This window comes from Panthera onca, chromosome E1, assembly GCF_046562875.1.
Source record: "Panthera onca isolate mPanOnc1 chromosome E1, mPanOnc1 haplotype 2, whole genome shotgun sequence".
NCBI classification, from domain to species: domain Eukaryota; kingdom Metazoa; phylum Chordata; class Mammalia; order Carnivora; family Felidae; genus Panthera; species Panthera onca.
In genome coordinates this window covers 56,836,270-56,846,101 of record NC_138352.1, presented here as the reverse complement: position 1 = coordinate 56,846,101, position 9,832 = coordinate 56,836,270, and the positions used below count along the sequence as shown (strand labels likewise).

The following is a 9,832-nucleotide window of genomic DNA, read 5'->3' as shown; positions in this document are numbered from 1 at the left end:
AGCAGCTGGGCTGGCAGCAGGTGGTCCGGCAGCAGGTGGTGTGACAGCAAGCTGGGCAGCAGCAAGGCTGGCAGCAGCCTGAACCACAGCCGCTAGACCCACCGCCGTTGTGTCCACAGCCGCTACACCCACAGCAGCTGGGCTGGCAGCAGGTGGTCCGGCAGCAGGTGGTGTGACAGCAAGTTGGGCGGCAGCAAGGCTGGCAGCAGCTGGACCCATAGCCGCTGGACCCACAGCCGCTGGGCTGGCAGCAGGTGGTCCGGCAGCAGGTGGTCCTGCAGCACGTAGGCTGGCAGCAAGAGGAGCAGCACGAGTGGGTCATGGTGTCGGGGGTGGAGGGTGGGCGGGTCCTGTCCGGAGGTGAGGTTGTCAGATTCTGGTGCCTCCTCCGGTTCTGGGGCTTTTATGCGCTGGACCCCCGAAGGTTAGGCCAATGGGCAGGACTTTCCTTGTTGGTGTTTACATCGTTTTCCATAGTCACTGGGGAATCATAAACGAGGAAGCGGTTTCCTAAATGCTAGGATTCGTTACAAAATAAGTGTCTAATGGTTTCCTATTTGAGAATAACTCACAGAAACATTTTCCAACGAGAGGAAGGTGGGCACATCAGCAGCATCGTTCTTGTTTCAGTGATCATGGCATCCATCGTGTGATCACGTTCTGCTGGGGTGGCTAGGGTCACAGCAGTGTTCCCTCCCCAGTCTTTGCCCTTAGACTGAATGTGGATTGCGAGTATCTCTGAGGTGAGGGGCATGATGCTGATATGTTCACTGGGACAAATGTGGTAGATCCCTGAGGCCAGTTCCGTTTCCCCACAGAAGCCGGATTCGAGACTCCCACAGGCATATCTGTCTCCTGTAGCACCCAACCCCACCTGCGTATCTCAGTTCAATCAAAGACCCTTGCGTAGCCGATGTCTGCTGTTTTCTCTGCCACATGGCAAGGCAGAAGCAAAGCAGGTGGGGAGAAGCAGCAGCAGCAGTCTGGGACTAAGCAAGCATCAGTCAATATACGTCCTTGTTGAACAGGACCCCTGATTTTCCTAGGGTCGAATGCTTTCACCGGAGGTGGGGCTTTCAGGGGCATAAAGGCGGGGGCAGGATGGGCAAAACCAGGTGAGTTGGGGACTCTAGCCCTAACCTTCTTAGCTAGCCTCGTCAGTGTCTTCACGTCGCTCATTACATCTTTATTTATGGTTGCTCTTTCTTTTTTCTGTCAGGCTGTCTTTCTTTTTCTGCCTTTCTCCCTTCCTCGCTGCATGCCTGTCCATGCAGGTCCCTTCCTCGCACCGTGCCTTCTTTCCTTCCTTCCTTCCTTCCTTCCCTTCATTCTTTAGTTTCTTTCTTTCTTCTCTTCCCTTTCTCCCTCTCTTCCTCCCTCCCCCCTTCCTTCTATGCTTCCTTTCTTCCTCCCTCCCTTCTCCTTTTCCCCCTACTCCTCTCCTCATCCCCCCCATTCATATTCCACCCTCTTCTTCTGTCTCTTCCAATGATTTTCTCCATCCGCCCGGCTAATTAAGAACATAGTGGAATGAATGGTGACAACCATAGTCTGCCAAAGACGTCTGAAGCCACCAAACCTATCTCTTGGGTATTGGTGTGTTTGGGACAACTTCTGCCTACCAGCTCTGCACCTCAATGCCTAAGTGCCCTTTTCACGCGCAGCAGAATGTCAGGCTGCCTGAGCATGCTACACGGAGAAAACACACTCAACCCTTGCTTCTGGAGAGTGGGTTGATAAAGACTCCAGCTCCCTCGTGGCTGAAATAAGAGAATCTCAGCCTGTGTCTGTGTGTGTGTGTGCATGTGTGTGTGTGCGTGTGTGTGTGTGTGTGTGTGTGTGTGCGCGCGCGTCTGTGTGCCTGTTTGGAGTTGTACCGTTTCTGAGATACCTTTCAGATTAAAGCTTTGGTTGCAAACTGTGATGCTGGCCTCAAAGTGTTTCTTCCCTGGGACACGTCCCTACACTTGGACCAGTGTGATATGACCTCCCCAAAGAATCCACATTCCTGGACTCTTTACTGAAGAGGAGCTTCTGGAAAACCAAACTCTGACATTCCTTTACCGCACTCAGTCTCAATTTCCTCACGTCTACAATGGGAACCGTAATACCTACTTTGCAAACCCCTCCAAGAATTAAAGGGAATGCTCACGAAGGATTTAGTCAACATCCAGCAAATACGCGGAAACATGGGTCGTGTCAGGTTTTCATCTCATTTTGCCAACATCGCGCTCTTGAGAACCAGCAGCGCTAGGCACGTTTGGCCTTGGCAGTCTCTCCAGAGCATCCTGGGTACCTAGTCTCCAATGGTGGCATGTGTCCTGGATAGGGGCCTTCGAAGCTCATCAGAGGTCCCTCCACTGCTCCCAGGAAGTGACCCGGGGCCCTGTCTCCTCTTCCTCTCAGAGCCTGAATCGGCCTCACAGCCCTGAGTGCTGAGTTGGCACCAGTAGTTCAGGACCAGAAGCAGCAGACTTCGTTCCTGACTCCTAGGAATGCCCACGTTGTTGTCTCTTTTTTCTTCCTCACATTCTCCTCACCCCGACGGAGCAGGCATCATTTTTTCCCCCCTCGGTTGCTCACACTTCCTCCACAATATACCAGAGCTTATTCTGTTTCCTTAGATGGTTCAGAGCTCATGGATTACTCAAAGTCCTACATGCCCATTGCACGATCTCTCTGGCCCTGACACCATGCTTCATCAACTCTCTGGGCAGCATTTTGATCGCGATGACAAACTGCCTTACAGGAGGGGAGAGACCTAGGTTTGGTAGAAAATCACAAGATGCCATTTTACTATATCCCATTAGGTCCTGGGGACAAGGAGGCCAAACAAGAATGTGATTTCCACGACCCAAACACAAGCGTGTTCAGCTGCCTCTGTTGCTCACGAGGACACCGCAGGCTCACCTGTATGTGAGGCAGAAGAGTGCTGAGGGCCTGGATGCCACCCAAGGCAACAGGAGCATCCTGGGTTCCCCAGGGCTCTAAAGGGCGGGTCCCGCTGTCCTCACGTATGGCTGCTGTGGCTGAGTTGTACGACACTGATGTCTACAACTTAGTGCCAGTGATGGCCCGCCTGTCCCGGAGAATAACACTTGTGCGCTCAAAGAAGGCCTCGGATGGACATCTTGCTGGTGCTGACACTAAGGGCGTTTGCTACCACGTCTGGAGATCTGAACGTAAGTGCGCTTCAGCAAGCGCCCGAACCACAGTCTTGGATCCGAGTGTGTCCGTGTCAGCTGTGGGACACTCCACTGTGAAATCTCCTCAGCTGAAAATGCGCATAATGACTTGTGGAGGACTGTGTATGGCTCCACACGGACACTGCATGTGATGTAAAATGTACGTACAAAAAAACACAAAGACGATACAGGATTCCAAATGATTAGGGTTTATTAAGAGATACAGGCGAGACTCCCCGCGTCTAGGGAGACATTGAAAGGGAACATGACAGGCAGCAAGAGGCGTACAAGCTTCATGAGTACACCGAGAAAGAAAACATACCCGTGTGGGCTTTCAGCAGTTTCCACGAGTTATAGGTCATTCCTGAGGAGTTGTTGCGCTGACGTATTTAGAGGGACAGGATAAAGTTCTTGACTACGGAGAGCAAACAGAGATCCTAACTCTGTATCAGGTTGGGTGAAGCTGGCACATGACCCAGAGGAAGGAAAGAAGAAGCGAATCAGGGAGAAGCGGTCCACACTTCATCAGGCTGATTCACAAGATGGTAGACAGGCGGACGAATAACCGAGATGTTGGGGATTGCGGGCTGGCTTTCCGCAACGCTTGGCAGTGACCGATTCCCAAGTGGCAAGTCAGATGGTGGTTCTTGGCGAGGCAATCAGCAGCAGGAAGGCTGGCAGCAGGATCCAGAGCCCTGGGCTAGGCACCCAGGCAGGCAGCAGCAGGTGGGGTGGTAGCAGGTTCTCGTGCAGTACACGGGGGTTCAGCAACCTGGCTGGCAGCAGCGGGACCCACAGCAGTTTTGTCCACAGCCGCTGGACCCACAACCGCTGGACCCACAACAGCTGGGCTGGCAGCAGGTGGTCCGGCAGCAGGTGGTGCGACAGTAAGTTGGGCAGCAGCAAGGCTGGCAGCAGCTCGACCCACAGCCGCTAGACCCACCGCCGTTGTGTCCACAGCCGCTACACCCACAGCAGCTGGGCTGGCAGCAGGTGGTCCGGCAGCAGGTGGTGTGACAGCAAGCTGGGCAGCAGCAAGGCTGGCAGCAGCCTGAACCACAGCCGCTAGACCCACCGCCGTTGTGTCCACAGCCGCTACACCCACAGCAGCTGGGCTGGCAGCAGGTGGTCCGGCAGCAGGTGGTGTGACAGCAAGTTGGGCGGCAGCAAGGCTGGCAGCAGCTGGACCCATAGCCGCTGGACCCACAGCCGCTGGGCTGGCAGCAGGTGGTCCGGCAGCAGGTGGTCCTGCAGCACGTAGGCTGGCAGCAAGAGGAGCAGCACGAGTGGGTCATGGTGTCGGGGGTGGAGGGTGGGCGGGTCCTGTCCGGAGGTGAGGTTGTCAGATTCTGGTGCCTCCTCCGGTTCTGGGGCTTTTATGCGCTGGACCCCCGAAGGTTAGGCCAATGGGCAGGACTTTCCTTGTTGGTGTTTACATCGTTTTCCATAGTCACTGGGGGAATCATAAACGAGGAAGCGGTTTCCTAAATGCTAGGATTCGTTACAAAATAAGTGTCTAATGGTTTCCTATTTGAGAATAACTCACAGAAACATTTTCCAACGAGAGGAAGGTGGGCACATCAGCAGCATCGTTCTTGTTTCAGTGATCATGGCATCCATCGTGTGATCACGTTCTGCTGGGGTGGCTAGGGTCACAGCAGTGTTCCCTCCCCAGTCTTTGCCCTTAGACTGAATGTGGATTGCGAGTATCTCTGAGGTGAGGGGCATGATGCTGATATGTTCACTGGGACAAATGTGGTAGATCCCTGAGGCCAGTTCCGTTTCCCCACAGAAGCCGGATTCGAGACTCCCACAGGCATATCTGTCTCCTGTAGCACCCAACCCCACCTGCGTATCTCAGTTCAATCAAAGACCCTTGCGTAGCCGATGTCTGCTGTTTTCTCTGCCACATGGCAAGGCAGAAGCAAAGCAGGTGGGGAGAAGCAGCAGCAGCAGTCTGGGACTAAGCAAGCATCAGTCAATATACGTCCTTGTTGAACAGGACCCCTGATTTTCCTAGGGTCGAATGCTTTCACCGGAGGTGGGGCTTTCAGGGGCATAAAGGCGGGGGCAGGATGGGCAAAACCAGGTGAGTTGGGGACTCTAGCCCTAACCTTCTTAGCTAGCCTCGTCAGTGTCCTCACGTCGCTCATTACATCTTTATTTATGGTTGCTCTTTCTTTTTTCTGTCAGGCTGTCTTTCTTTTTCTGCCTTTCTCCCTTCCTCGCTGCATGCCTGTCCATGCAGGTCCCTTCCTCGCACCATGCCTTCTTTCCTTCCTTCCTTCCTTCCTTCCTTCCTTCCTTCCCTTCATTCTTTAGTTTCTTTCTTTCTTCTCTTCCCTTTCTCCCTCTCTTCCTCCCTCCCCCCTTCCTTCTATGCTTCCTTTCTTCCTCCCTCCCTTCTCCTTTTCCCCCTACTCCTCTCCTCATCCCCCCCATTCATATTCCACCCTCTTCTTCTGTCTCTTCCAATGATTTTCTCCATCCGCCCGGCTAATTAAGAACATAGTGGAATGAATGGTGACAACCATAGTCTGCCAAAGACGTCTGAAGCCACCAAACCTATCTCTTGGGTATTGGTGTGTTTGGGACAACTTCTGCCTACCAGCTCTGCACCTCAATGCCTAAGTGCCCTTTTCACGCGCAGCAGAATGTCAGGCTGCCTGAGCATGCTACACGGAGAAAACACACTCAACCCTTGCTTCTGGAGAGTGGGTTGATAAAGACTCCAGCTCCCTCGTGGCTGAAATAAGAGAATCTCAGCCTGTGTCTGTGTGTGTGTGTGCATGTGTGTGTGCATGTGTGTGTGTGTGTGTGTGTGTGTGTGTGTGTGCGCGCGCGTCTGTGTGCCTGTTTGGAGTTGTACCGTTTCTGAGATACCTTTCAGATTAAAGCTTTGGTTGCAAACTGTGATGCTGGCCTCAAAGTGTTTCTTCCCTGGGACACTTCCCTACACTCGGACCAGTGTGATATGACCTCCCCAAAGAATCCACATTCCTGGACTCTTTACTGAAGAGGAGCTTCTGGAAAACCAAACTCTGACATTCCTTTACCGCACTCAGTCTCAATTTCCTCACGTCTACAATGGGAACCGTAATACCTACTTTGCAAACCCCTCCAAGAATTAAAGGGAATGCTCACGAAGGATTTAGTCAACATCCAGCAAATACGCGGAAACATGGGTCGTGTCAGGTTTTCATCTCATTTTGCCAACATCGCGCTCTTGAGAACCAGCAGCGCTAGGCACGTTTGGCCTTGGCAGTCTCTCCAGAGCATCCTGGGTACCTAGTCTCCAATGGTGGCATGTGTCCTGGATAGGGGCCTTCGAAGCTCATCAGAGGTCCCTCCACTGCTCCCAGGAAGTGACCCGGGGCCCTGTCTCCTCTTCCTCTCAGAGCCTGAATCGGCCTCACAGCCCTGAGTGCTGAGTTGGCACCAGTAGTTCAGGACCAGAAGCAGCAGACTTCGTTCCTGACTCCTAGGAATGCCCACGTTGTTGTCTCTTTTTTCTTCCTCACATTCTCCTCACCCCCACGGAGCAGGCATCATTTTTTCCCCCCTCGGTTGCTCACACTTCCTCCACAATATACCAGAGCTTATTCTGTTTCCTTAGATGGTTCAGAGCTCATGGATTACTCAAAGTCCTACATGCCCATTGCACGATCTCTCTGGCCCTGACACCATGCTTCATCAACTCTCTGGGCAGCATTTTGATCGCGATGACAAACTGCCTTACAGGAGGGGAGAGACCTAGGTTTGGTAGAAAATCACAAGATGCCATTTTACTATATCCCATTAGGTCCTGGGGACAAGGAGGCCAAACAAGAATGTGATTTCCACGACCCAAACACAAGCGTGTTCAGCTGCCTCTGTTGCTCACGAGGACACCGCAGGCTCACCTGTATGTGAGGCAGAAGAGTGCTGAGGGCCTGGATGCCACCCAAGGCAACAGGAGCATCCTGGGTTCCCCAGGGCTCTAAAGGGCGGGTCCCGCTGTCCTCACGTATGGCTGCTGTGGCTGAGTTGTACGACACTGATGTCTACAACTTAGTGCCAGTGATGGCCCGCCTGTCCCGGAGAATAACACTTGTGCGCTCAAAGAAGGCCTCGGATGGACATCTTGCTGGTGCTGACACTAAGGGCGTTTGCTACCACGTCTGGAGATCTGAACGTAAGTGCGCTTCAGCAAGCGCCCGAACCACAGTCTTGGATCCGAGTGTGTCCATGTCAGCTGTGGGACACTCCACTGTGAAATCTCCTCAGCTGAAAATGCGCATAATGACTTGTGGAGGACTGTGTATGGCTCCACACGGACACTGCATGTGATGTAAAATGTACGTACAAAAAAACACAAAGACGATACAGGATTCCAAATGATTAGGGTTTATTAAGAGATACAGGCGAGACTCCCCGCGTCTAGGGAGACATTGAAAGGGAACATGACAGGCAGCAAGAGGCGTACAAGCTTCATGAGTACACCGAGAAAGAAAACATACCCGTGTGGGCTTTCAGCAGTTTCCACGAGTTATAGGTCATTCCTGAGGAGTTGTTGCGCTGACGTATTTAGAGGGACAGGATAAAGTTCTTGACTACGGAGAGCAAACAGAGATCCTAACTCTGTATCAGGTTGGGTGAAGCTGGCACATGACCCAGAGGAAGGAAAGAAGAAGCGAATCAGGGAGAAGCGGTCCACACTTCATCAGGCTGATTCACAAGATGGTAGACAGGCGGACGAATAACCGAGATGTTGGGGATTGCGGGCTGGCTTTCCGCAACGCTTGGCAGTGACCGATTCCCAAGTGGCAAGTCAGATGGTGGTTCTTGGCGAGGCAATCAGCAGCAGGAAGGCTGGCAGCAGGATCCAGAGCCCTGGGCTAGGCACCCAGGCAGGCAGCAGCAGGTGGGGTGGTAGCAGGTTCTCGTGCAGTACACGGGGGTTCAGCAACCTGGCTGGCAGCAGCGGGACCCACAGCAGTTTTGTCCACAGCCGCTGGACCCACAGCCGCTGGACCCACAACAGCTGGGCTGGCAGCAGGTGGTCCGGCAGCAGGTGGTGCGACAGTAAGTTGGGCAGCAGCAAGGCTGGCAGCAGCTCGACCCACAGCCGCTAGACCCACCGCCGTTGTGTCCACAGCCGCTACACCCACAGCAGCTGGGCTGGCAGCAGGTGGTCCGGCAGCAGGTGGTGTGACAGCAAGCTGGGCAGCAGCAAGGCTGGCAGCAGCCTGAACCACAGCCGCTAGACCCACCGCCGTTGTGTCCACAGCCGCTACACCCACAGCAGCTGGGCTGGCAGCAGGTGGTCCGGCAGCAGGTGGTGTGACAGCAAGTTGGGCGGCAGCAAGGCTGGCAGCAGCTGGACCCATAGCCGCTGGACCCACAGCCGCTGGGCTGGCAGCAGGTGGTCCGGCAGCAGGTGGTCCTGCAGCACGTAGGCTGGCAGCAAGAGGAGCAGCACGAGTGGGTCATGGTGTCGGGGGTGGAGGGTGGGCGGGTCCTGTCCGGAGGTGAGGTTGTCAGATTCTGGTGCCTCCTCCGGTTCTGGGGCTTTTATGCGCTGGACCCCCGAAGGTTAGGCCAATGGGCAGGACTTTCCTTGTTGGTGTTTACATCGTTTTCCATAGTCACTGGGGGAATCATAAACGAGGAAGCGGTTTCCTAAATGCTAGGATTCGTTACAAAATAAGTGTCTAATGGTTTCCTATTTGAGAATAACTCACAGAAACATTTTCCAACGAGAGGAAGGTGGGCACATCAGCAGCATCGTTCTTGTTTCAGTGATCATGGCATCCATCGTGTGATCACGTTCTGCTGGGGTGGCTAGGGTCACAGCAGTGTTCCCTCCCCAGTCTTTGCCCTTAGACTGAATGTGGATTGCGAGTATCTCTGAGGTGAGGGGCATGATGCTGATATGTTCACTGGGACAAATGTGGTAGATCCCTGAGGCCAGTTCCGTTTCCCCACAGAAGCCGGATTCGAGACTCCCACAGGCATATCTGTCTCCTGTAGCACCCAACCCCACCTGCGTATCTCAGTTCAATCAAAGACCCTTGCGTAGCCGATGTCTGCTGTTTTCTCTGCCACATGGCAAGGCAGAAGCAAAGCAGGTGGGGAGAAGCAGCAGCAGCAGTCTGGGACTAAGCAAGCATCAGTCAATATACGTCCTTGTTGAACAGGACCCCTGATTTTCCTAGGGTCGAATGCTTTCACCGGAGGTGGGGCTTTCAGGGGCATAAAGGCGGGGGCAGGATGGGCAAAACCAGGTGAGTTGGGGACTCTAGCCCTAACCTTCTTAGCTAGCCTCGTCAGTGTCCTCACGTCGCTCATTACATCTTTATTTATGGTTGCTCTTTCTTTTTTCTGTCAGGCTGTCTTTCTTTTTCTGCCTTTCTCCCTTCCTCGCTGCATGCCTGTCCATGCAGGTCCCTTCCTCGCACCGTGCCTTCTTTCCTTCCTTCCTTCCTTCCTTCCTTCCTTCCTTCCCTTCATTCTTTAGTTTCTTTCTTTCTTCTCTTCCCTTTCTCCCTCTCTTCCTCCCTCCCCCCTTCCTTCTATGCTTCCTTTCTTCCTCCCTCCCTTCTCCTTTTCCCCCTACTCCTCTCCTCATCCCCCCCATTCATATTCCACCCTCTTCTTCTGTCTCT

General features: G+C 53.6%; 1 protein-coding gene across 1 annotated transcript; it reads right to left on the bottom strand.

Annotated features, from left to right (window-relative positions):
- Positions 1-3,818: 3,818 nt before the first annotated feature.
- Positions 3,819-9,260, bottom strand: LOC145713114 (uncharacterized). The gene is made up of 6 exons (XM_081791184.1): positions 8,462-9,260; positions 8,135-8,386; positions 5,173-5,201; positions 4,291-4,552; positions 4,027-4,209; positions 3,819-3,961 (listed from the first exon to the last, which is right to left on the bottom strand). The coding sequence occupies exons 1-6, from the start codon at positions 8,655-8,657 to the stop codon at positions 3,819-3,821; spliced, it is 1,065 nt and encodes a 354-aa protein (XP_081647310.1). The 5' UTR covers positions 8,658-9,260.
- Between the last annotated feature and the right edge of the window lie 572 nt (positions 9,261-9,832).

Bases quoted from the DNA above. Each gene is read 5' to 3' on its own strand.
- LOC145713114 (XM_081791184.1), bottom strand. From the start codon at position 8,657: ATGACCCACTCGTGCTGCTCCTCTTGCTGCCAGCCTACGTGCTGCAGG. The intron at 5,202-8,134 runs GTTGCTGAACCC...ATTCGACCCTAG, and splicing joins GTCCCGCTGCTGCCAGCCAG to GAAAATCAGGGGTCCTGTTC. The intron at 4,210-4,290 runs GTGGGTGTAGCG...GCTGCTGCCCAG, and splicing joins CTGCTGCCAGCCCAGCTGCT to CTTGCTGTCACACCACCTGC.